The 27,728-nt window shown below is 37.9% G+C and overlaps 1 protein-coding gene across 3 annotated transcripts; it reads left to right on the forward strand.

Annotated features, from left to right (window-relative positions):
- Positions 1 to 4,250: 4,250 nt before the first annotated feature.
- Positions 4,251 to 27,728, forward strand: fbxl2 (F-box and leucine-rich repeat protein 2). Of its 3 annotated transcripts, none has more exons than XM_087294071.2 (14): positions 4,251 to 4,315; positions 5,998 to 6,059; positions 8,156 to 8,210; positions 8,577 to 8,651; positions 11,898 to 11,992; positions 12,624 to 12,788; positions 17,618 to 17,744; positions 18,903 to 18,977; positions 20,357 to 20,487; positions 20,580 to 20,640; positions 20,753 to 20,797; positions 23,352 to 23,408; positions 23,573 to 23,785; positions 27,002 to 27,728. In XM_087294071.2, the coding sequence occupies exons 5-14, from the start codon at positions 11,988 to 11,990 to the stop codon at positions 27,107 to 27,109; spliced, it is 987 nt and encodes a 328-aa protein (XP_087150197.1). In that variant the 5' UTR covers positions 4,251 to 4,315; positions 5,998 to 6,059; positions 8,156 to 8,210; positions 8,577 to 8,651; positions 11,898 to 11,987; the 3' UTR covers positions 27,110 to 27,728.

Genomic DNA, 27,728 nt, shown 5'->3' on the forward strand with positions numbered 1-27,728 from the left:
TATATTTCTATGTTTTTCACCTGCAGAAACCAACATTGCTGCTCTATTAAAGACCATCATTTTATACTAAAGTCCTATTAATGTTACTGAAAGAATGTTTGTTTGTAACTTTGACTTGACTACATGTTTTCACTTAAATTAGGTGTATTTTAGACTGACAAACATTCTTTTCATACTCTTCTGGCTCATTCGCATGTTCTTTGGCAAACTGGCAGTCGTTTTCTTGGCGTCCATCTTGTTGTCCTGTCTTGAACACCATTCTTGTTCAGTCCCTGATGCTGGACTAGCGGACACCAACCTTCGCCAATGCAGAATGCTGAAATGACTCTCTGTGCAACATTCTGGAACACGTCATGCTCTTGGAGTGATTTATGTTAGATGGACACTTCTAAAACAAGTCACAGTGAGGTTGTTTCTTTTATTGGCACATCATTGGATTCTGTAAACCCCAGAGTCTTAAGGAATAGGATGCTTTTTAAGCCTAGAGAGCCTTGTTTTGAAATTGATCAATTTTGCTTAGTTTTAATACAGAAACCCTTGCTGTTAGCGACACCTGTGGTCATTAAGTGAACTGCAGCCATCAACTGCTTCACGAATGTGTTCAATGCCTAGAGATAAACATATATATATATATATATATATATATATATATATATATATATATATATATATATATATATATATATATATATATATATATATATATATATATATATTAATTAGTATTAAATAGAAGTTGGAAGTATCTTTATAATGATATACTGATAATGAAGAGTGTCAAAGATACAGCCGATACAGACAATCAATAGTAGCCTGAAACTCGTACAGTACAAATGTTTAATGTGAACATAAATAACTCCTGTTATATTGCACAAGTTTAATGATAATACTCCAGATACCTGTATAAAGTGCAAAGAGGTAAGAGGAACACTTTATCACTGTATTTGGTGATGTGTGAAAAGTGAAACCCTTTTGGCAAGGTGTTACTGTAATAATTGACCAAATTTTATCAAAGAAATGACCATTAGATTCTAAGATTTTTATCCAGGGTATATTTCCTGTCAGCCCTCTCCTACAAAGCAAAGAGGTCAGATTCATAAACGTGTATTTTAGAAGCTAAACGTATTATTGCTCTTAATTGTAAAAATATAAATGAACCTAGAATAGGAAAGTGGATTAAAGAAATGGCATCGCATATGTCAATGGAAAAGATCATGTACTCTGTCAAAAAGAAACAAAATGTGTTTGAAGATATCTGGAGACCTTTTAATAACTTTTTAAAGTACAATGTAAATGTTGACAGTCTACTACAACAAGACCAAGCTTAGGAATATGGGAAGTACCATGGTCTAGACTCAGGAAACACTCTCTACCTGATTTAAACATATCCCCCTTTTTTCTTTTTTTTCTCTTCCCTATTTTTATTTTATTTATTTATTTTTATTTTTTTATTTTTTTTTTATTTTTTTTTTTATTTATTTATCTATTTATTTATTTATTATTATTATTATTATTTTATTATTTATTTTATTTATTTATTCATTTTTTAAGGGAATGGGTTGTTGGGAGGGAGAATGGGGGGTAAAAAGTTTGCTGTGCCTTCATGATTTTTATTCTGTAATTGTGTAATCTGTTGTGATATGCAAACTGAAAAAAATAAGAAATATATTGTACAAAAAAAAAAAAGATTCAGCCGAGGGACAATATTTATGGGCGACAAAACCTGTAACTGTACATTTAAGAGGTTCACAATGGGAACAATTAATTTATTCATTTTACATTGGCTGAGTCCCTTATTTATCAGGGGTTGCCACAGTGGAATGAACTGCAAACTATTCTAGCATATGTTTTAAGCATGCCCTTCCAGCCGCAATCCCAGAACCGGAAAACATCCATACACTCCAACATTCACACACACTCATACACAATGGTCATTTTAGATTATCTAAATCACCTTTCATGAGTTCACACTTGCATTCGTTTAAGTATAAAGCATATTTGGCGTGCTGTCCGGGGGGAGGGCTCTGAGCTCGAGGAGACACCCCAACTCGAGTTATTCCCCTTATAAGGAAACAAAGAGGAGTTGGGATTCGAGCGAAGTATCTAGCCCGGCCCCAGAACGCTCCCCCCGGGAATGTAATGCAAGAGGTGAGGTGACGGGGTGGTGGAGGGATGCTAAAGTCGTGAGATGCTGCAGGTAAGACAGCTTTGGTATATATAGGCGTTGCTCAGAAACTGATTTGATGATGGGATAATTGTCAATGACGTATTCAATACTGAAACTTCTGCGCATGCTCCTCCCGAAATTTGTTTAAAAACATCACATAGTGCAAATCTTAGGACTGTGAGGGAAATCGGAGCCCCTGGAGGAAACCCACACCAACACTGGGAGAACATGCAAACTCCACAGAAATACCTACTGGCCCAGCCGGGACTCGAACCAGTGACCTTGCTGTGAGGCGACAGTGCTAACCACTGAGCCACCATGCTGGAAACAACTTATTTTCAAAATAAGGTATACAATCTAAACCAGATACAAATGTCAGGGTACCCTAAAAGGGATGATCAGATAAAAATGTAAACATGTGCATGCATTCCTCTCAATGACAAAATAAGCAAACAAAAAATGTTTTGTTCACCCAAAAATAAAAACAGAAAAAGATATTTTAAAGAATGTTGGTTGCTGGCAGCCATTGACTTGCATAGTATGAAAGAAAATTAAAATGGAAGTGAATGGGTGCCTTTCCCAGTAATGGATTGCAGGTGGAAGGGCATCCGCTGCGTAAAACGTATGCTGGAATAGTTGGTGGTTCATTCCACTGTGGCTATCCATGATAAATAAGGGACTAAGCCAAAGGAAAATGAATGAATGAATGTAAATGGGTGCCAGCTACCAATATGTATATATTTTGAAGTTGGAAACCGGTAACCATTAACTTCCATTGCAGGAAAACCCAAATATCATGGAAGTCAGTGGTTACTGATTTTTTTCACAATTTTTCAAAAACAAGTAAGGGGTGAGTAAATGATTACAGAATTTTCATATTTGGGTGAACTACCCACATGATCACCTTACAGCAAGAAGGTCGCAGGTTCAAGTCTCAGCTGGGCCAGTTGGCATTTCTGCGTGGAGTTTGCATGTTCTCTTTGTGTTGATGTGGGTTTCCTCCGGGTGCTCCGGTTTCCCCAACAAGTCCAAAGATGTGCTATAGGTGAATTGGGTAAGATAAATTGTCCGTAGTGTATGTGTGTGAATGAGTGTGTGTGGACGTTTCCCAGTGATGGGTTGCTGCTGGAATCTTCCGCTTTGTCATCCGCTGCGTGAAACATGTCCTGGATAAGTTGGCGGTTCATTCTGCTGTGCCGACCCCAAATTAATAAAGGGACTAGACTACGCTGAAAAGAAAATGAATGAATGAATGAATGAATGAATGAATGAATGAATGAATGAATGAACTACTCCTTTAAGAGATTTAATATGTAAATTCTGCACACACACACACACACACACAATAGGCATAAATGACATCCCTCTCACACTAACATGACAGAAAGCAGGCAAACTAATCTGGCCAGCAGAATTTGTCATCTTTTGTTAATAGGGAATGAAAAATGACTGTAACCAAAGACACCGACAGACTGGAAATCATGAGAGATAAAAACTCAGCTGCACTAGCGCCCTCTGCTGTTATACTGGAACACTCGAGGTTAGTCATTTAAACATTCTCCTCTCATTTCCAGAAATTAGCATTGTGTAACAACCAAACTATGCGCTTTAAACTACTTTTGCTATTTGTAAAGTAAATTAATAAGTAAATAAATGCAATGAAGTTTTAAAATACTAATTTTTTGAGAATTTATTCCTCACTTTAAAGGGATAGTTCACACCAAAATAAAATGACTCATGATGGTTTACTCCACCTCAATGCATTGCAAACCTTTATGAGTTTCTTTTTGCTGTTGAACACAAAAGGAGATATTTTAAAGAATGTTAGAATCCGGTAAGCATTAACTTGCATATTATTAAATACAAATGACCGGTTTCCAACATTTAAAAAAAAATCTTCAATTGCAGATGTATCCAAATTCGGTCCTGGAGGGCCGGTGTCCAGCAGATTTTAGCTCCAACTTGCCTCAACACACCTGCCTGGATGTTTCTAGAAAGCCTAGTTAGAAATTGATTAGCTAGCCCAGGTGTGTCTGATTGGGTAGGAATTAAACTTTGCAGGACACCGGCCCTCCAGGACTGAGTTTGGACACCCCTGTTCTATTGTGTTCAACAAAATAAAGAATTCAGATTTGGAAGAAGTGATGGGTGAGCAAATGATGACAGAATACATTAATAAATACTTTTTACTTTTACTCATTTTAGTAATTTTTGGAGAGAAATGTTGCTTTTTGCATTCAGAAGTCTGAATAGTCCATTTTTGGAGGTCATCATGATCTAAATGTTTCATCATTGATCACAGATTGGGCTTTTCACCTAAAGCAATGGGTTTATTATTGACGTGGTCAAAGGTTGGACAAACATCCATAAAGCTGCAGCTGAAAGTAATTGGTTTTTTTTTGAAATCTGATATTGTTAATAGAGCTTAACATAAAAACATAACGTTTAAATTATATTATTATACAGAGATTTAATGTTTTTTATTGTTATTTCCAAACACCTAAAATTAAATGAAATCCTATTTTGCCACTGTGACTATATTCTTACATATTTTCTCAATACACGTCTGATCAAAATGATGTTTGGATATTAAACACCATACACTTCTCTATACACTTTAAGTTGTGCATTGACCACAACACAGCTCAGCTCATACATCATTATCAAAACAAACCCACCACGCGTGTTTTTCCCGCAAAAGTGACGTCACGACGGCCACTCTTTCGAAGTGCTCGAGTGCACGTGCCCGTCCGAACGCAAACGCTAATAAAAAAGGATTACTCTTTAAGCTTATTTGCCAGACACCTCAAGCATGTTAGTGGCGTCGTTTAAAGATTAAGCAGCGCTCACTTCGGGCAGGAATTTGCGCCCGAGCGGAAATGTAGTCAGAGAGGCAGCTCGGGAGGCGGAAGTGAGGTTAGAGCAGCAGTCTGCTCCGTCCATGTTATTATTGTTATTTTGGCTGTGTGATGGTTCACGGACGGCGGCCAGCCCGGGATTTCTCCGGTTACCAGCGCAGACACAAACGGCTAACGGGCCACACGTTACAGCTGGACGTCTGTTTCACGACAGTTTGATCGCCAGCGTTGACAAAACGCGCAAACGTCGCTGTGCGCAGCGCTCGCAGAGGACTGTCTTTATTATTGACACCGCGACAGACATGAACGGCATCACCAAGGGCAGATTTGAGGTAACTCATATCGCGTGAACCGTGGACGTGCTCGTTGAACTGTGATAGTTTGCCCGAGGAAACAAAAACGGGCGGTGTCAGGCTGTCTGAGCGATGACAGTGTGTTTAAACGTATGTTTGTGTTAGTGCGCGCGCGCACGCGGCAGTGACTGACTGCGTGCGTGCCCGCGCGTATATGCCTGTAAGGGTACTGTATGTTAGTGTTTTTTGATGGGTATGTTTTTACATGCAGTGTTCAGGTTTTTGCTCGTCAAGGGTAATCCAGCCCTAACACAACGGCCCCAGCTGACCGTGTCAGCAACGGCGCGCCTGAATCGGTTTAGCGTTAGAGTTGGCTGCTGTTCTCGGAGTTTAGATCAAGCTGATTGGCTTGCTGACGTGCCCTGAATGTGAGGGCTCGAGAAGATGTCACAGAGCAGCAGTGTTATCTAAGGCACCCGCTGATGCTGTTTGTCTTCTTGTGCAAGTGTTATTGGTGAAGTTGCACCAGGCCGAGGCGTGTCTGAACCAGCTTTCAGCATATTGATTGTGCATGAACAGATCTGCTGGACGAGCTTTACATAATATGTGTGTGTGTGTGTGTGTGTGTGTGTGTGTGTGTGTGTGTATGTGTGTGTGTGTGTCATTTTATGCTGTCCAGGTGTTCTCAAACAATGATGAGGCCCCCATCAACAAAAAACTTCCCAAAGAGCTTCTGCTCAGGTGAGCCAAGCATAATAAAGGCTTTTATTGTAATAAATCTATCTATCTATCTATCTATCTATCTATCTATCTATCTATCTATCTATCTATCTATCTATCTATCTACCTGTCGGTCAATCTGTCAATCTCTCTACCTTCCTGTCTATCCATGTATCTTTCCGTCTATCCATCCATCCATTTGTCCGTTCGTCCATCTGCACTGCAAATTTAAGATAGATTTAACTACCTTAGAGTTAAAAATGAACACTCCCTCAGAGTTTATATGGGAACCACTCTAAAAGTGTTAAAATAACACTTGTGAAAGAGTTAACATTATCAACACTCAGCGAATGCTAATCAGCAAACTCATAAAGTGTCAAATATGAACACACTCAGTGTTATGTGTTAACACTTTTAGGTCAAATTTTCAACACCGCACAGAAATAAAAATATATCTTGTTTAATATCAGCAACTATTTATTAACTATTCGGTTAATGTTTAAAGAAAACAATTCAAAACAGTCACTCATTGCTCCTCGTGGCAAAAGAAAATGGCATCTGAAAAAATCCTCCAGGGATAATATTGCTGCATAAATTCCCAGATAGTAGTCGACACTGTTTCAGTCTTAGATACATGTGACAAGGAGGCAAATCAGCTTTTCACATTGAGAGAGTTATTTTACCTTTATCTAACTCTAGACTTTACTCTGAATTACCGCAACACTCAAAATTGAACACTAATGAATTTGTTGTGTATCTACTCATCTATCCGTCCGTCTGTCTGTCTGTTTGTCTATCCATCAATCTATCTGTCTGTCTGTCTGTCCGTCTCTCTACCTTCCTGACTGTCTATCTATTCATTTATCCATCCATCCATTTGTCTATTTGTCCGTCTATCTATCCATCTATCCATCTGTCTATCCGTCTGTCTATCCATCTATCCGTCTGTCTATCCGTCTGTCTATCCATCTATCCGTCTGTCTTTCCGTCTGTCTATCCGTCTTTCCCTCCGTCTATCCCTCTGTCTATCCCTCTGTCTATCCCTCTGTCTATCCCTCTGTCTATCCCTCCATCTATCTATCTATCTATCTATCTATCTATCTATCTATCTATCTATCTATCTATCTATCTATCTATCTATCTATCTATCTATCTATCTATCTATCTATCTATCCATCCATTTGTCTATTTGTCCGTCTATCTATCCATCTATCTGTCTGTCTATCCGTCTGTCTATCCATCTATCTATCCATCTATCCGTCTGTCTATCCCTCTGTCTATCCATCTATCCGTCTGTCTTTCCGTCTGTCTATCCGTCTATCCCTCCGTCTATCCGTCTATCCCTCCGTCTATCCCTCTATCTATCTATCTATCTATCTATCTATCTATCTATCTATCTATCTATCTATCTATCTATCTATCTATCTATCTATCTATCTATCCATCCATTTGTCTATTTGTCCGTCTATCTATCCATCTATCCGTCTGTCTATCCGTCTGACTATCCATCTATCCGTCTGTCTTTCCGTCTGTCTATCCGTCTATCCCTTAGTCTATCCCTCCGTCTATCCCTCTGTCTATCCCTCTGTCTATCCCTCTGTCTATCCCTCTGTCTATCCCTCTGTCTATCCCTCTGTCTATCCCTCCGTCTATCCCTCCGTCTATCCCTCCGTCTATCCCTCCGTCTATCCCTCCGTCTATCTATCTATCTATCTATCTATCTATCTATCTATCTATCTATCTATCTATCTATCTATCTATCCATTTGTCTATTTGTCCGTCTATCTATCCACATATCCGTCTGTCTATCCGTCTGTCTATCCGTCTGTCTATCTGTCTGTCTATCTGTCTGTCTATCCGTCTGTCTATCCGTCTGTCTATCCGTCTGTCTATCTGTCTGTCTATCCGTCTGTCTATCCGTCTGTCTATCTGTCTGTCTGTCTGTCTGTCTGTCTGTCTGTCTATCTTTCGACAAACCGACCGAACAGTCGCTCATTGTATATCGTGTTGTTTATCAATTGTTGTGTTATTTTTCTGTCTGCCTTCCTAACTTTTGCATATATGGAAGAGAAGAAAGTAAGAAGTATAAATACTCTTTCTTTATCCTTTATCCTCAGGATTTTCTCCTACCTGGATGTTGTTACATTGTGCAGATGTGCTCAAGTATCCAAGGTATGGTCAACTGCTTTAGTTGAAAAATGCTTACTATTTACTCTCCCTCCCTCCAGTGGTTCAAAACTTTACGGCTTTCTTTTTACTGTTGAACACAAAAGAAGGTTTTTTTGAGGAATATTAGACACCTGCAACCATTGACTTCCATAGAAGGAAAAACAAATACTATGGAAGTCAATGATTACACATTTCCAGCATTCTTCAAAACATCTCCTCTTGTGTTCAACAGAAGAAAGAAACTCCAAACAGGTTTATGACAGGTGAAGGGTGAGTAAATGATGACAGAATGTTCAGCTTTAGGTGAACAATCCTTTTAACAATCTGCTTAACATTGCTTCCTCATTTTCTCTGTGAAAAAACCCACAGGCCTGGAATGTTCTCGCATTAGATGGAAGCAACTGGCAGAAGATCGATCTCTTCAACTTTCAGACAGATATCGAGGTAAAAAAAAAAGCAATGTTTTGTCATGTCATTGGCTTTTACGATGTATGTTTGAGTGCTTCATCTACAATATGTTGTGTGCTATAAATTGTGTGTGTGTTTGTGTATGTGTGTGTGCAGGATTAACACTGGGTCAGTAGGCTTTTCTACTGAATCCATAGACAGTAACGTCATCCCTGATCCTCTGTGCCTGAGCTCTCTCTCTCTCTCTCTCTCTCTCTTTCTCTCTCTCTCTCTCTCTCTCTCTCTCTCTCTCTTTCTCTCTCTCTCTTTCTTTCTCTCTCTCTCTCTCTCTCTCTCTCTCTCTCTCTTTCTCTTTTTCTCTGTCCCTCTCTCTCTTTCTCTGTCCCTCTCTCTCAATTCAAATCAATTCAACTTAATAATTGCTTTATTGGGCTGACATGGTGTCTCAGTGGTTAGCACTCTCACCTTACAGCAAGAAGGTTGAGTCCCAGCTGACCAGTTGGCATTTCTCTGTGGAGTTTGCATGTTGTCCACGAGTTGGTGTTGGTTTCGTCCGGGTGCTCCCAATTCCCCCCACAGTACAAACACATAAGCTATAGGGGAATTTAATAAACTAAATTGGCCGTGGTGTATGAGTGTGTATAGGTGTTTCCCAGCACTGGGTTGCAGCTTTAAGGGCATCCGCTGTGTAAAACATGCTGGATAAGTTGGCGGTTCATTCCGCTGTGGTGCCCCCGATAAATAAAGGGACTAAGCTGAAAGAAAATTAATAATTGAGTTGCTTCATGGAAATGTTACAAATGTATTGCCAAAGCATTTACAAAGTTTACATTAAAAAGAACATATATATATATATATATATATATATATATATATATATATATATATATATATATATATATATATATATATATATATATATATATAAATATATAGACCTTATTCTAAATTGCGGAAGTGCGCCTGTTTTCGCGATTGTCTTAGAACTTCCGTTTCAGTCGCCTATGGGAGAAATGACAAGGAATATTAAACGGCAAAAAACGGTCAAACTACTTGCTCTACAAACAAATGTTTGCATGACTATACACACCAAGTAGAATAATATAACAAGGAAATATCAGTTTGCAACATTAAACAGAGAAACAAGCAGTTTTTAATGTCTAAAAATGAATGGAAGTGAATGAGACCGGAAGTCTCTGGCCAAAAAGATTCAAATGGCAGCGCCCACTCGTCTGCGGAGGATAAGGTCAATACATGTATATATAGAAAAGAACTGTAAACACAGTAAATTGTAGTAGTAGTAAATTGTAGTTCTAATTTTTTAAAAGAAATTAAATAAAAAAAACATTTCAAAATAAGTTATAAAAATATGAATAAATAAAATAAAAATAAATAGTTAAAAATAATAATAATACATCAGAATAAACTGCACATTTAACAATTAACGTTTTAGGATAAAAGACTGATGATAAATAATAATCAGTATCTCTCTCAATTCCTTTTTAATCATTGCTTTATTGACATGACACGTTACAAATGCCTTGCAAAGCCTTTATAAAGTTTACATTTTAAAGAGCATACATATACAGTTGAAGTCAGATTTATTAGCCCCCCTGATTTATTCTCTTTTTTTCTGGTTTCTGTTTAACAGAGAGGAGATTTTTTCAACACATTTGTAAACATAATAGTTTTAATAGCTCATTTCTAATAAATGATTTATTTTATCTTTGCCATGATGACAGTAAATAATATTTGACAAGATATTTTTTAAGACACTTCAATACAGCTTACAGTGACATTTAAGGGCTTAACTAGGTTAATTAGGGTAACTAGGAAGGTTAGGGTTATTAGGCAAGTTATTGTATAACGATTGTTTGTTCTGTAAACTTATATAGCTTAAAGGGGCTAATAATTTTGACCTTAAAATGGTTAAAAAAAAATTTTTAAAAGGCTTATAAGACTTATTACAAATAAGACTTTCTCCAGAAGGTAAAATATTTTCAGACATACTGTTAAACATTATTTGGGAAACATTTAAAAAAGAAATTCAAAGGGGGGCTAATAATTCTGACTTCAACTGTGTATAAAAAAATAAACATAGTAAACACAGTAAGTAATAAAACCTACTCCCAGGTGGAATTATATCGAAGTTGATATTTAGCCGCACCATATTGCTGTTTTGTAACATCTAGTTTTTATAAGGTGGGTTGTTAGCCCAACGTTCAACCCCCAACCTGGAGGACCAGGACATACACACATTGGCTGTACACACTACGGCCAATTTAGCTTGCTCAAATCACCTACAGCACATGTGTTTAGACTGTGGGGGAAACCGGAGCACTCGAAGCCGAAACCCACACCACCAAGGGGAGAACATACAAACTCCACACAGAAATGTCAACTGACCCAGCCGGGGCTCGAACCAGCGACCTTCTTGCTGTGAGACGAGTAATAGTTACATAATATAAACAGCAATTAAAGATACGAGTATAAATAAAATAAAAACAGATGATATAAAAACAGCATAAGACTCTGGGACTTCCCCATTCTAGTGATCACCCCCCCTCTGTGGACTTTACCAGTGCCTATTAATCTATTGGACGTCTCCAACAGATTTGATTTTTCATCTAAGGTCTAAAAGTTAAGCTTTACAGCTCTAATTATGTGGAAGTAAATCGCACGGCCCCTGATTTCTACCCCCTCCCAGGAGTAGATCACTTTAGCTAGCCAAACGTAATAAAAGGTCTTGATCTCTGCCAGACGCCAGGGACTTAGTAGTAAAAAAAAGTATAAAAAAAAATCAAATAATAATAAATTAAAACATGAACATTTTAGGATAAAAGAGTGAATGATATTAATAAAAACAGCATCTCTGTCTCTCTTATTTTTCTTTATGATTGCGGATTTCAAGGTTATTTTTCTTTCTAACGTTGTTTTCATTTTTGGTTTGAAATTTGCAAAACAAGAAGAGGGAAGAGAAGTGAATCATTAATTTTGTTGTAGGAAAAGCCAACATGGCAATTTGCATAACAAGAAAAGAAAGGACAGAGGGTGAAGTTTGTCGAGACATGGTGCAAGTTTTTAAGAGTTTAATTAAAATGAGAATCTATTTCAATGTCAAGAATATTGAAGAACTTGAAAATGTGTGGATTTATAAAGATATGATGGCTCCGTTAAAGAAGGAGAACTAATATTTACAAAATGGCTTGAGTAAAACACATTTTTGTTAATTGGGGTATTATTAATATGGTATGAAATAAAGTAAATCTTTCTTTCTCTCAGGGTCGGGTTGTGGAGAACATCTCAAAGCGATGTGGAGGTTTTTTGAGGCAGCTCAGTCTCCGGGGTTGCCTCAGTGTCGGAGACGCCTCCATGAAGTGAGATATCATACTATTGTTATTAAACATAAATGCGGTTAATAGATAGACTAAAACGTACTAAAAGATATTAGAGGTGTATAAAGGTCATTTTCCACCCCAGAGTTTTTCTTTTCCTGTTATTTATTTAATTTCTAATGTATTTTCCTTTTAATACAAACCCTGACTTGTTTATATTTGTTGCCTGAATTATTAGCCGTTCTGAATTATTAGCCTCCTGCATATTTCCCCCAATTTCTGTTTAACAGAAATTAGGCGAATCATTGTTTAACGATGGTTTGTTCTGTAAACAATTGAAAAACATTTTGCTTAATTGGGTCAATAATATTGACCTTAAAATGTTTTTTCTTAAAAATTAAAAACTACTTTTATTCTAGTCAAAATAAACCAAAGAAGACTTTTTCAAGAAGAAAAATTATTATCAGAAATACTGTTAAAAGTTCTGTGCTCCATTTAATATCCTTTGAGAAATATTTAAAAAAAAGAAAATTAATTTCACAGAGGGCAAATAATTTTGACTTTAGCTGTTTAATGATTTTCTGTCGATGTTTTGCAATGTCCATGTTGCTGTTTTAATGGACACTTTTACAGTTTAACAACTCCAACTGAGAGGTTTGTTTTGCTCTGACAGGACCTTCGCTCAGAACTGTCGTAACATTGAACATCTGAACCTCAACGGCTGCACCAAGATCACAGACTCCACATGCATCAGCCTTAGCAAGTTCTGCTTCAAACTGCGCCACCTTGACCTGACCTCCTGCGTCTCCATCACCAATCATGCACTCAAGGCCTTAAGGTGAGGGTATTCATAAAGACTGAGGCCCCGTTTACACTAATGTGTTTTCGTTTTAATACACTTAAGTTCTGCAACGGTTACGCCATCTGACCAAACTACGCTAGAGTTTTCGAGCGCCGAAAACAGAGTGTTTTGCAAATGCTGAAGAGACTGTTTTCATTCTGAAACGCTGCTGCTCCGTCTCAGTGTGGACAGGGAAAAATGGAGACATCTGAAAACGAAGGCAGGGCTGCAGATATTCGCCTCTCTGATTGGGGCTTTTTCTCAATATTACGTAGCGTACACACAGCTCAGTCCTGCTTCCTCTCTTTGTAAGTTCAGACTTCGCAAGTTTGATATGGAAAACAGACACCCGAGGACATGTCGGGTAAATCTTCAAAGGGAACAGTGTACTTTATAACCTTTTTAACATCATCCTAAATACGTACGTTGGTTCACTTTCTTAACAATAAAATGAAAACATAATACAAGGAACTGCCTATTTTCATTTTGATATTAACAACTTAACAGACAGCAGAAATGTTGAGACGTTGTGCTGCATATATGAGCGTCATCTTCACTGTGTGCATATTTATAACAAAGCGGAGCCTATAACAACTGCCTCCTTTCATTTTCATTGAAAATACGAAACACCCTCTCTTTAGCTGAATATCAGTTTTAATAATCAATAATGGCCATTATAAAAGTAACGTACAATAAGTTTATACATTAATTTAAAAAAAATTAAGGCAGCTAATCAGTGAATATACTGAATGTTCGTGGTTACATTAATTATTAACTTATCTTTGCGCTCAGCCAAAACACGTTACCTGAGAACAAGTAATAGATACATAAGACTAAACTCAGGGAATATGTGGTCGGATATAGACAACAAGATGAATTATATATCATGATTAACAAGTATAGTGAGATGAGATCCAGCGGTAGATTCTTGATGAACAGTGCGACGAGCACAGCTCTGATCTGGCTAGATATACTGCAGCGCATGCCAGAGTGTGTGTGTGTGTGTGTGTGTGTGTGTGTGTGTGTGTGTGTGTGTGTGTGTGTGTGTGTGTGTGTGTGTGTGTGTGTGTGTGTGTGTGTGTGTGTGTGTGTGTGTGTGTGTGTGTGTTCACGTGATGTGCGTTTTCAGTGGTGTGGTGTAGACGGAGAGCTGTTCAGAAACACTGGTGTGGATGCGTATAGTTTTCATTCTAAAATGCTGTTTTAAAACTAAAACTTTCCAGTGTAAACAGGGCCTGAGAGCAGAACTTTGTGTTGGTTAAAGCTAGAAACCATGTACATGCACCTCTCGGTTTTGAGTTGTTGTTTTTTTTGCATTTTGGACTTTTTTCCAGTGTTTTATTCAAAGTGCACTTAAATGTTTTGGTAGCCCTTTATTTCTAGTCACAATTTACACTAAAAACATTTAAGAGCCTCTATTAGGGGCTTCTATGCAGTGTGCAACACAGCTCTAAGTGAAAGGAAACATCCAGCTGAGGGGTAAATCTGAAAATGCATTGTGTTTCAATGAAAATCAAATCAAAAATAAAAGATTCGACTCTGAGTCGTTTAAATGATTTATTGTTCGTCCGGATCTTTTGCCTGTTCCCATCAACGTCGACAGGAGACAAAACCAATTATGTATATAAAAAAAAAATTACAGAGAGAGAGAGAGACTAATATAAAAAAAAATAGTCCCTGCAAAATCATGGAGGGATTTGTAAGTATGATAATTATTTATTTTTTTATTTATTTTACCCTATTCGCTTCCAGTGTCTTACCTTAAGCTGGCAATCATGTACATGAGGGATATTTTACCCTGTGATTTTAAATACTTCAATTAAATTTTCTTAATGAATATTAACATGTGGTTGACCTCAAATGAACAAAAAAGCACAAACTACGATTCTTCAATGTGAAACCAGGGTGCTGAATCCATAGATATTTACATTAGATGTCGCCTACCCTGTTGTTGTCTATTGAAAGGAATGCGTCAATAGAGCCGCCATTTTAGTACAGGGTAGTATCCTGTGAAATTAATGAGGGACCAAGCTGTGGTCGAGGACTGTGACCATCTAGAGCCAGAGATATACACATATATTTATGATCGGGAGTTTTCCCAGTGGTCAGTATGCAATTATTTTTAATTATAAATATTAAAAATTTTTTTTTAAATATATAATTATACATCACTCTTCTACATTGATGAATAAGTGACCACATGGGCATTCCTGACAAAAAGCTTGTGTTTGTGTGCATGGAAATGTACTGTCCACCCTCCCTGTTAAATTTGATCTAATCCAATTCCTGAAACACAGCCCCTCTCCTGCTTTCACTACTCATTCTGACGGAGGGAGCGATTCGTTTGTAAATGAATCCCCGTTATGAACGACTCGCTCACTTAGCCGACAATAATACAAGTTTCTGGCTAGGCTGGTCAATCTGGATTTAGTTGGTTGTCTCCCAGCCTGACCAGCTAAGACCAGGCTGGAAATGGCTGGAAACCAGCCTAAAAATGGTAGCTAAAACCAGCCAACCAGCCTAGGCTGGTTTAAGCTGTTTTTTTCAGCCATTTTTTTGCATTGTTTGCTTATTTTATTCAACAAAACTAGCATAAGCCAGTTATTTAGTGCGAGTTGGTGCTACTTAACCTTATGGTCAGTGCTGTAGGCTAAGTGACTGTATTATCATCAATATTTAGGACAAAAGTTCATAACAAATCTTACCTATAAAATGTTCTGCCTGTGTTCTTTGTTTTCTTTGTTTGCTCGTTAATACACCCGTACACAACACTAAAGTCCAGCATGTTTACGTTGGCACACTGTCTTGACTAGTGTGATTGATATTCATTTGTCCTGGGAGCACTGTACAAATGTGGCGGCGCTATTGACGCATGTTCAGGGTCCCTATGTGATATCTAGTGTATATATCTGTGTGAAGAGAGCGGCTGTGTTAATGATTATAAAGTGGGTCACCTCTGTCACCTTTATTTAATGAATGTTTTCCACAGTTGTAGTAGATTTGACTGTATAAGCCGGTGAAACAGGAAGTTCTGAGAGGGAATATTTAAACTGTGACTGAAGAACAATTATTAACTCATTGTTACACATTTCAGGTCATGTCTGATTTTCTTCCCCCATGGTATTGTTGGAAAGACAAGAAAGCATTTAGAAAACATTTAATAAATACATAATAGTAATTAGGTTCATTACATTGGTATTAATATTTAGAAGAAAAATAACAAATGGTTTATTGATCTTCAACATGTAATGACATTTTTTCCTTTAACAACTAGATTAGTTTATTACATGCTTTATTTGTGTTTGTTAGTTTTGAGTAGTGCCGTGGTGTTTTAAGATATTTTGCTTACACTTTATGAAAAAATTCTGTTTAATCAAATTTGTTCACCGCATGAACTAACAATTAAAACATTAATTACACATTATTAAAACCTCAATTTTATCTTTTAATGTATTTAAAATGACCTAAAGCCCTGCTCACAGTGTGAGATTTCAGCCACGATTTTGTCATCTGAGATGAATTTGGGGAAAACCTAAAAGATTCCTGAAATCCTAGGCTGGGATCTTTGATCGTTGTTTGATGTTCACAGACAGCTGCTTAATGCTGTTGCGATCAGATTTTTCCTCCGATGAAGTTCTGGCAGTGTCACAAGATTTCAGACGCTTTCCTGCAGTGTGACAACAGCTGTGATGAGCGTCAATCCAAGACATTATGACGGCTGAGATCTTACAGTGTGACATGGGAGCCATGTTCATTAAGTCTGATATGCTACAATCGTTCAAGATTATAAAAAATTGCACAGTGTGAGCTGGACTTAAAGTCCCATGAAAATAAATTAAACATTTATTTTGTTAGCTCACGTTGCTAGTTTTGTGTTGAACAATTAATCTGTTTATGTAATTAAGAAAAAAAAATTGCCCTTAAAATCTAAAATTGAAATCTGAAAATGCACTTTCTGTTTGTTTTTTTTTTTTTTTTTTAGTTATATTGTCAGATTACGTGACTGAGGTATTGGGCGGGGCTTACACACTTAACCACGCCCCTCCAACTGTCAGTTTTGACGACAAACAGAAATGGTGAGCGTCTGTTAGGTTGTAACAACTCTCCCCAAACCCCTTTGCCAATCTTTCTGAATGAAAAGCCTACTTTACTACATCCATTCAGCTCGCAGCAGAAAAAAAGCCACGCCCACTGTTTTCTCATTTAATACTTTAAGTACTGCATCACAATAGGAAAAAAAATCACAGCTTCTGGTTCATGGGGACTTTAGCATGAATGCATTTTTTATTTGCATGCATTAAAAGGAACCTATTGTTTACAAGATGTAAAATAAATCTCTGATATCCCTAGAGAGTAATTTTTTAGCTGAGAATACCCCACAAATAATGATTTAAAACCCTTTGAAACCTATTTAATCCTAATTGTGCCATTTTGGTGACTGCTGCTTTAACTTCAAATGAAATTGTGCTCTTTTTAAAAGAGGGCAGAGCTACAAATGCCTGTGTCAGTATAATGGCAAATTTAAAAACAACACTTACATCATATGCTAATGAGGGAGAGACGGTCACTAAATGGGCGGCGCTTTCCCCCTTTTATTGATAGCCACAAAGAGAGAATGTCAATCAAAGTGTTTATGCAGACTGTTTTATGAAGTGTGATTATAAAAAATAAAATGAATAGATTTTTACATTAAAAGCTGGCTATAATCCCAGACTGTTGCCATGTGACTGCGTTTAAAGTGATTTTGACTGACAAATGAACTACAGGACCTTACTGTGCAGTGTTACCAGCATTAACTCTCTTTATTTGTGTTTTCTGTTGGCTAGTGAGGGCTGTCGGATGTTGGAGAACCTGAATCTGTCCTGGTGTGATCAGATCACGAGTGATGGCATTGAGGCTCTCAGCCGCGGCTGCACAGCTCTCAGAGCTCTTTTTCTGAGAGGATGCACACAGGTACACTATAGGTGCAAAAACACATTCATGTAAAGCCCAAAAATATACTTTATTATGCATTTTGATGTGCATGTTCAATCAAGCACCTAGTGTAGTTTATTAATGTGCACAAACTCCTGACACATGCATGCTGTGTAGATTCATTCTATGTTCAATTTTTATTGCGAAAAACAAACACTATTACAATACAAATTGTTACATATCATTATCTTTGTTCTTTGTTTTTTAAAGAGAAGAAAAAGTCATTAGCAAATAATAATAAGGGTAAAAATAATAATAAGGTATGTAGTTTTATTCTTGTCAGCAAAAATGTATTTGTACTCTTTAATAAAACCAATTTTGTGTATATTTTCAATCTTTCTTATACGTTCATTAGCATTTTTGCGGTGTTCAGTAGTTCTAAATCAGTTCTTAATCCTGATTTGCCTTGTAAATGTCTTTTACAACAATGAAACAATGCCCTGGTTCAGTCTTGACTTTTTGTGGACAAACTACTGCAATAAAATAATTCAAAATGCAACCAAAATACTTTCCACTTGACAACATTGTACATACAGTCGAAGTCAGAATTATTAGCCCCCTTCAAAATTGTTCTTCTTTTTTTAAATGTTTTCCAAATGATGTTTAACAGATTCAGGAAATTTTCACAGTATGTCTGATAATATTTTTTCTTCTGGAGAAAGTCTTATTTGGTTTATTTCAGATAGAATAAAAGCAGTTTTTAATTTTTTAAACACCATTTTAGGGACAAAATTATTAGCCCCTTTAAGCTATTTTTTTTCGATAGTCTACAGAACAAACCATCGTTATACAATAACTTGCCTATTTACCCTAACCTGCCTAGTTAACCTAATTAACCCAGTTAAGCCTTTAAATGTCACTTTAAGCTGCATGAAGTGTCTTGAAAAATATCTAGTCAAATAGTATTTACTGTCATCAAGATAAAATTAATCAGTTATTAGAGATGAGTTATTAAAACTATTATGTTTAGAAATGTTGAAGAAATCTGCTCTCCATTAAACAGACCACTTATTTATTTTCCCCCCAATTTCTAATAATTCAAGGGTTCTAATAATTCTGATTTCAACTGTATACATTATAAAGGTGCAAAATATTAATTGATGTCGGCACTTTTAATAATACTCCTATGCATTTCAGCTTGATGATACTGCACTGAAGCACCTTCAAAAGCACTGTCCCGAACTCATGACAATCAACATGCAATCATGCACGGTAAGACTTTTTATTTACTATATACAGAATAAGTGAGGATGTGTGATGTTTAATGTGCATGATATGCGAGCTGAGTGTTGTTGTTTTTTCCTCGTGCATCTCAGAGCAACACTGAAGTGTTTTGTTTCTGAATCAATCTGTTTTTTTAATGAATCATTAAAATCAATAATTCAGTGATCAAATAAAAGATCCAGTAATGAAGTCATTTGCTTTGTTTATAAATAAATCAGCCATTTTGAATGAGTCATTTGAATTAAGGATTAAATAAAATATGTAATAGCAACACCGCAGGAGAAATGCCAGCACAGGCTTCCAGTATCCGTAGTTTCAAGTGCTGCACATCTTGTATCTTCACACCATAGACAACAAAGATAGTAGGTCCATTCTTCATCAATGGAAACCTCAAGGCCACTGACATTGCTACATGATGATGTGTTTCCCTCTTTATGCACTGAAGCTGGTACGTTCCCTGAGTTTTTCCAGCAAGATGGTGCACCACCACATTATGGGTGTCAGGTCCGAGCATTCCTATATGGACAGTTTCCTGAAAAGTGGATTGGTGGTCATGGGCCAGCTAAATGGCCCCCTAGGTCTCCCGATCTGACCCCCTTAAACTTTAACCTTTGGGGTCATCTGAAGGCCATTGTCTATAGTGTGACGATGCAAGATGTGCAGCACCTCAAACTACGGCTACTGGAAGCCTGTGCTGGCGTTTCTCCAGGGGTGTTGCTATCAGTGTGTGAAGAATGGGAGAAGAGGGTTGCATTGACAATCCAACACAATGGACAGCACATTAAACATTTTAAAAGTGGTCAGAAACTTGTAAATAGCTCATGAAAGAATAAAGTTACGTTACAAACAAGCACACCATTGTTTTTCTTGTGAAATTCCCAATGAGTTTGATGTGTCGCATGACCCTCTTCCTATTAAAAAACAAAAAACAAAAGTTGGATCAAAGATGGCCGACTTCAAAATAGCCACTGTGGCCACCACCCATCTTGAAAAGGTTGGCCCCCTCACATATACTAATGTGCCACAAACAGGACGTTAATATCACCAACCCTTCCCATGTTATTAAGGTGTATCCATATAAACGGCCCACCCTGTACATTAAGGTAGCGTTCAGAAAAAACAAAATACCCGCAAAGAAACTCAACACAGAGGAGCATGAAAACCTCACTGCCAGCTAGTGCTTCAGAAGTGTTATTGCAGAGCACATCACACAGCACGAGAACTATAAATGCAGAAGCATAAACAAGCCTTCTAACATCTGTAATGTCTTTAGAAACAGTTCTCAGAGTTCGCTTTACCCAGACTTTAAGAAAAACAAACACACACAATTCAAATGAGTGTTTTAATATGCTTCCTCCATCTTGCAGCAAATCACAGACGACGGCTTTGTGAGTTTGTGTCGGGGTTGCCACAAGCTGCAGATGGTTTGCATTTCTGGCTGCAGCAACATCACAGACGCTTCTCTGACTGCCCTCGGCCTCAACTGCCAGCGGCTCAAGTAAAGCTTTCTTCATCTGTACACACACACACACACACACTCAGAGACAAAGGTACACTCGTTCAGTCATTCATGCTGTGTGTTTTCTGCAGGATCCTGGAGGCTGCTCGCTGCTCACATGTGACTGATGCTGGTTTTACTGTTCTTGCCAGAGTGAGTAAACACACATAACAACACTGAAACAACAGAAACAAGCATAGAGACTGAAAACATTGATATGAGCTGCGAGACACTATTCTCAAAGTAACTCTGCTTCCTGTTGTAGAATTGTCATGAGATGGAGAAGATGGATTTAGAGGAATGTATTTTGGTGAGTTTTCACCTCCTAATTCTGAAAATAGTGTGTAGTTATGGACGTGTTTACATTTTTGGGGGCATTTGCTGTATATACAGTTGAAGGCAAAATTATTCACCAGCAGCTTGCTCTCTGCATCTCTCACATGGTCGCCCACTGAAGCTAAGCAGAGCTGTGTCTGATGGGAGACCACATGGGAAAGCTAGGTTGCTGCCAGAAGTGGTGTTAGTGAGACCAGCAGGGGGCGATCAACCCTCGGTCTGTGTGGTTCCTAATGCCCCAGTATATTGATAGGACTATATTGCTGAGTCACCTCCGTCTTTCGGATGAGATGTTAAACTGAGGTCCTGACTCTCTGTGTACACTAAAAATTCCAGGATGGTCTTTGAATAGAGTAGGGTTTATTTAGCTTTGTAGGAAAAGGTTGTATAACATTTTTTTTATTTATCCAAGTACCTAAATTTACCACATATATTGCGCTCTTTCCACTTAATGCAGTTTTTGTGTCGGTTATTTAAATAGTCAGCTGTTCAGCAGTACCTGTTTCTACCAGCAGGTGGGAGTGGTTGTGTTGTCACACGACAAGTGTTAAAAAAAGTCCCCCCACTGCTCTGTCGTCATGTATTCATTATTTTGAAGAGCTGAAGCTGAGGTAGTAATACAAATGTTTTGCAAACTGAATAGTTCTAACTACTGATGAAGCTTAATATTTGTTTTGAAAGTATAAAATGTGTGCTGTTTTGGTCAAATAAAATAACTAACCAATAACATGTGCGTCATATAATGTAAATACATGAGAATAATTCAGAAAAACGTAAATTTTAATAGATATTGTTCTAAATAGGATATAGATATCTAGACATGCGTTCATGCATCTAGCTTAATATAAAATAGCTATATTCTTCTGTTCTACTACGCAATATGGCTGCTGTCTCATCATCCAGGTGGATGAGGAGATCTCCCCAGAAAAGCACAATATAAATGTAAGGAATTATTATTTTTATTAATATTACTACAATAATAATAATGATAATAATAATAATAATAATAATAATAAATATTATTATTTTTAATCACCCTCCTGTGAAATTTTTTTCAAATATTTCCCAAAGGATGTTTAACAGAGAAATGAAGTTTTCACAGTATGTCTGATAATATTTTTTCTTCTGGAGAAAGTCCTATTTGTTTTATTTTGGCTATAATATTTTTATTAAATTTTTTCATTTTTTAAAAAACATTTTGAGGTCAACATTATTGTCCCTCTTAAGCAATATTTTATTTTGATTGTTTACAGAACAAACCATCGTTATACAATGACTTACCTTGTTGCCCTAACTTGCCAAATTAACCTAGTTAAGCCTTTAAATGTCACTTTAAGCAAAATACTAGTATCTTGAAAAAATATATAGTCAAATATTATATACTGTCATATTGGCAAAGATAAAATAAATTAGTTAATAAAAATGAGTTAATAAAAATGTTATGGTTAGAAATGTGTAAAAATCTTCTTTCTGTTAAACAGAAATTGGGGAGAAATTATACACGAGGGCTAATAATGCTGACTTCATCTGTATATTTATTGTTATTAAAATATTTCAGTAAATAATGATAGTAAATACTGCATAATCTGTAATGTATTTATTGCAGCTATATTATTATTATTATTAATATTATATTATATTTTACATACTTTTTATAAATAATAGTGTTTTTATTTTTCTGTTAAACCATTTAAAACTTTTTTTTAAAGAAATGTAATGTAATGTGGATTTATATAGTGTATTTATCGTGTATGGCCATACACCAAAAGCGCTTTACAGTCATGAGGGGGGTCTCTCCACACCACCACCAGTGTGCATTATCCAGTTGGGGAATGGGGATGATTGGGAGGCCATGATGGTTAAGAGCCGATGGAGGGACTTTGGCCAGGACACCGGGGCTACACCCCTACTCCTATACGAAAAGTGCCATGGGATTTTCAATGACCACAGAGAGTCAGGACCTTGGTTTAGCGTCTCACCTGTCAGACAGCGCTTACTGGCAGTATAGGGTCCCCTTCATAAGTCTCCACTTCACTTCCTAATCTGCAATTGCTCTCTGAATATCACACTAACTGTACCCCCCAAAAAAAAAAAAAATAATACTACTAATACTTTCCTTCTTAGACTTTACAGACCTGAAACTTGCCTATAGCACTGATTCATTGTTGCTCTTAGTTGTGTAAATTGCTTCCTTGTCCTCATTTGTAAGTCACTTTGGATAAAAGCGTCTGCTAAATGACTAAATGTAAATGCCATAATGCTAGGCCATTAGAACTCAAGCAGACTGGTTGAGCACCCCCTGCTGGCCTCATTAACACCACTTCCAATAGCAACCTAGCTTTTCCATGTGGTTTCTCATCCAGGTACTGACCAGGTTCAGCCCTGCTTAGCTTCAGTGAGTAACCGGCCTTGGGCTGAAGAGTGATATAGCTGTGACATTTTTTTAATGATCTGCTGTGTCTGCAATCGTTTGTCCTGGTTAGTCAGTATGCTAATAATAAAGCTGTGTCTGTGTGTCTCCCATTCAGGTGACTGATAACACTCTGGTTCAGCTCTCTATCCACTGCCCTCGGCTGCAGGCGCTGGTGAGTGCCTCAACTGTGTGGGAGTTTTGCTTCCCTGCTGCTTATTTCTGGCTCTCTGGAGAGAAATTACAGAGACAGCACATTTGTTTCTGCATCCCACTCTGTGTGTTTGTGTGTGTCTCTGTCTGTGTGTGTATTTGCGTATGTGTGTGTGTGTTTTGCAGAGCTTGTCTCACTGCGAGCTGATCACAGATGATGGGATCCGCCACCTGAGCAGCAGTGTGTGCGGTCAGGAGCGCCTGCAGGTGGTGGAGCTGGACAACTGCCCGCTGATCACAGACATCACTCTGGAGCACCTCAAGAACTGCCAGCGGCTGGAGCGCATCGAGCTCTACGACTGCCAGCAGGTGTCCCGCGCCGGCATCAAACGAATCCGGGTCTGTCACAAAACAAGCGCTACATCTGTCACAAAACACACTTGTGCAGTCACATGTTAAATCATCACATTCCTCTGATAAAGCGATAGAGCTCTTCACTTGTTTCAAACTTTTATGAGCCTCTTTCTTCTTTTGAACAATAAGGAAGATGTTTTGAAAATGCTGAAGACCTGTAACCATTGACATTCATAGAGGGAAAAACAAATACTGTGGAAGTCAATGGTTACAGGTTTTCAGCTTTCTTCAAAACTTCTTGTTTTGTGTTCAACAGAATAAATGGCTAGATGTGTCACAACTCACAAAACTCAAATGTGCAATGTTAAATTCTCAAACTGTAATGAAATATGATGATGATGATGATGAAGATGGAAAAATCCTTTATTTGTCACATACACTTTTACATGTAGCGAAATTGGACCCCTCCGACCATACACAAGCATCACATATTTTAGGGGAAGACGGGTCAGTCGAGAGGTATTTTTTAGAAAAATTAAATATGATACATTTGGGAAGAGGGAGCCAAAGAAATCCTCTCAAACTCGGTGTGAGATCAGGCGGGAAAATAGCCCCAGCAAGCCAGGAGAGATATGGGAGGGAGAGGAAAAAAGTGTGACTGCCTGTGAAGAAGTGGCTTAACCTCTATTAAAGGGATAGTTCACTTCACTCGTTGCAAATCTGTTATGGTGTGTTCACACCAGATGCAGCTTGTGCAAAAAAATTGTGCTGTTTGCACGTCAATAGATCTGTGAACATTTTGAGTTTACTCACTTCGAGCGCCATATTCGCTTTATTCGTGCGTGAATGTCACTTCACAGCAGGCGTGGATTTGCATCATGTGCAGAGCTTCTTTCTGCCTGCTGACTCTAGTTACATTGCTAAATAGCTAACATGGATTTTATTGAGATAATAGCTGAGTATATTAGGGATACAACTGTTCTCAGCAAAAAATAAATAAAATACTATCGTCCTGTTGTCCTCTCATGATTCGGTGTATCCTGTGATCTGTGGTTCAGAATATGCAGTATTAATATTGGTTTGGTGATCAAAACAGCAACAAAGCAAAAAAAGTTTCGCCTTTGTGCTTCAGATTACCTTTCACATGCATTGCACTTGCAAAGACCTGTCCAATCACCTCTTAGTATGTAAAGTTGTTGATGACATCGTTTCCTCACGTGCCGGTGTGTGGAGTTTCTCAGCATGGCAAGTGATGGATATAAAGTTCCAAAGCACAGCACATTGCCGTCAGTGTTTCAACAGACACTCATTGTAAATTCAGACAGACACAAAAATAGCGAATGCCGATTTAAAAATATATAAATAATTTTTTTGTAAAGTTAGCCTACATTAGTGGTCAATAACAGGCGGCTGGATGTCCGTATCCAGACCCAGAAGTGTCCCATATGGACCCAGACATCTTAACAGGTCTGTTACTTCAGTCTCGCTCGCGCTGGATGTTCGTTCGCTTCTGATCGCTCCCACTATTTATTCACTCCATTTACCAGCTGTCAACTTAGATTTCTTCTCAACTGACTGTTCCTGCTGAATTAAGACGAGAGAGAAGAGCTGAATGCTTTCTCTTGGCTTAAGTTTCATTCATGGTGCTGATGAGTGATAACGAAACTCCCTGGATTATTGGTTACAAACATGCGATGTTGCCTTGGTAATGCAAGCATAATGTAAACGGAGTAATCAATACTCTAAAAGTGCTCAATTATTTAGATGCATTGACAATTATTATCTGCATAATAAGGTATATGCCGAGCTAGTGTTGTTCCCATACTGATAAACTTCCAGTGACCTGTTATTGTACATTTTTTTCCATTTTATACGGTTCCTTTAACATCATCGATGTTGTAATGTAATTAAAACACATTCAGTTAAATAAACTTTGCCATTCATTTAGTTGTTCAAGCGTAAAACGAGACAAAAGGCCTTTTACTCGCATGCCTCCGTCAGAATCGGCAGGCTAACGTTAGCGCACAAGCTCCATTGAATATACTGGGGTAAAATAAATGCCCATATTATAATGACATGGCGGGGGAAATGAAATTTAATGCAGTGCTTCTTGTACAATCTGAGACCCACTTTATATCATATATCGGATTTTAAAGAAAACAGACCTAAACGGGCCAATTTTTGCATTGGCATAGAGTTCACCGGAAGCGCTTAACCCAGGTTACTGGCAAATTAAAAGTCCTTTTAGCATGCTTCGGCATATATCCTATTGGTTGAGACTGTTGAATCAGAATCAGAAAAAGCTTTATTGCTAGGTGTGTTCACACATACAAGGAATTTGTTTTCGTGACAAACCTTCTGCAGTGCAACAGAATTACAGAGACGGGACAAAAAACAGATAATAAATAGGTTTTATTTTATTTATTGTGTCAGTATGGGGAAAAAAAGTAAATTAGAAAAAGGGGAAATTAAAGCTTTTTCTCTCTTTATGTTTCTTAAACGTTTTATTTGAACATACAATTTTCAAATTGCCCTACTTTTACTTAATTGAAGCGAGAACATGCAAATCCACAGTCATGTGTGAATCCTGTTTCATTGTCAGGTGTTTGTTACCCAATAAATATGTATATTGTTCTTTGAATTTTTCTGTAGCCTTTTTTTGTACCGTACCAAAACCGTGATGCATACCAAACCATGAGTAGATTGAACCGTTGCACCCCTAGTGTTTATGTGCCTTAGTAAGGCTGAAAAACAGCATAGATTTGTTCGACGCCCTGTCTGAGTCCACTAGATCCTTTCAGAGGTGCACCCAGCTCTGAGACTTCATCAACTCCTCCAGAAACTATACCTGAATGATGGAGGCTTTCGGCGGTGCTTCTGACTGAACCGAGCTCAGTTTGATGAGCTGTTGTCCGGGGTCAGGGGTCAGATTTCGCTTCGGGACACCAACAACAGGCGCTCTGTCAGAATCACGCCCCTAGAAGAGCAAGCTTCTGATTGGTTAATCGTGTCAATTACACCACCTCATTCACGTCTTTGAATTGACTTAACATGTATATCACTCGCACTTAGCACTTCATCCACATCTGGTGTGAACGCACCATTTGAGGTTCTTCTGTTATAAAATAATAAGTACATGTCCATAAGTTTCGAATGATCTAAATGGAGGATTTAAGATGCTGATGGCCGTTAAACGTCATAACAGTGTTGTAAAACAGGATCAATCAATTGTATCTCATTCTGCATTTGTTTCTCCTATAGGCTCACCTTCCTGAGATTAAAGTCCACGCTTACTTTGCCCCGGTCACGCCACCTCCATCAGTGCACGGCGGAGGTCAGCGTCTGTGCCGCTGCTGCGTCATCCTCTGACAGAAGGAGGAGCCTCTGAGTGACATCACAGAGAATCGAGCTGTCAGCCAACCTCTAAACTGCGCCTTTCCCCTGCTTCACGCCATTGAGGGGCGTGGCTGGTTCACGGAGCGCTTGCCTGGCAGCCGAATGGACCTGAACAAGTTGCACAAAAAATAAAATACAATGCAACAAAAAAGCAGATACACACGAAGAAACATCAAGGAGCTACCATGTAAAATATGTCATGTTTGGATCTATAGAAAACAAATGCACTTCAAAAGCATTATGGAACTACTGAATATGAAACGAACGACTTAGAGATGCTGTTTTTTGATTATGACGACGACGACTACACAGTGTTTACATCCTGCTCCTCCTCAGCCAATAGGAATGCATTGTTGTGACATGAACAAATAGAGAAGCGGAAAGAAAGCGAGCGAGCTGCAGGATGCCAGAATCTGGATTTATGTAGGATTGATCATGTGACTATTGAAGCTCTATTGAAGCGTTTCTGTCTGGTTTTGCGTGTGTGTGTGTGCGTGCGTGCGTGTGTGTGAGAGAGAATGTTTAAATATAGAAAACGGATTATAACACTACAAACAAATCAACCCATATTAAAACTGGAGTAAATGTTTTA

Source organism: Danio rerio, chromosome 19, assembly GCF_052040795.2.
Source record: "Danio rerio strain M-AB ecotype USA chromosome 19, GRCz13ab, whole genome shotgun sequence".
Classification (NCBI taxonomy): domain Eukaryota; kingdom Metazoa; phylum Chordata; class Actinopteri; order Cypriniformes; family Danionidae; genus Danio; species Danio rerio.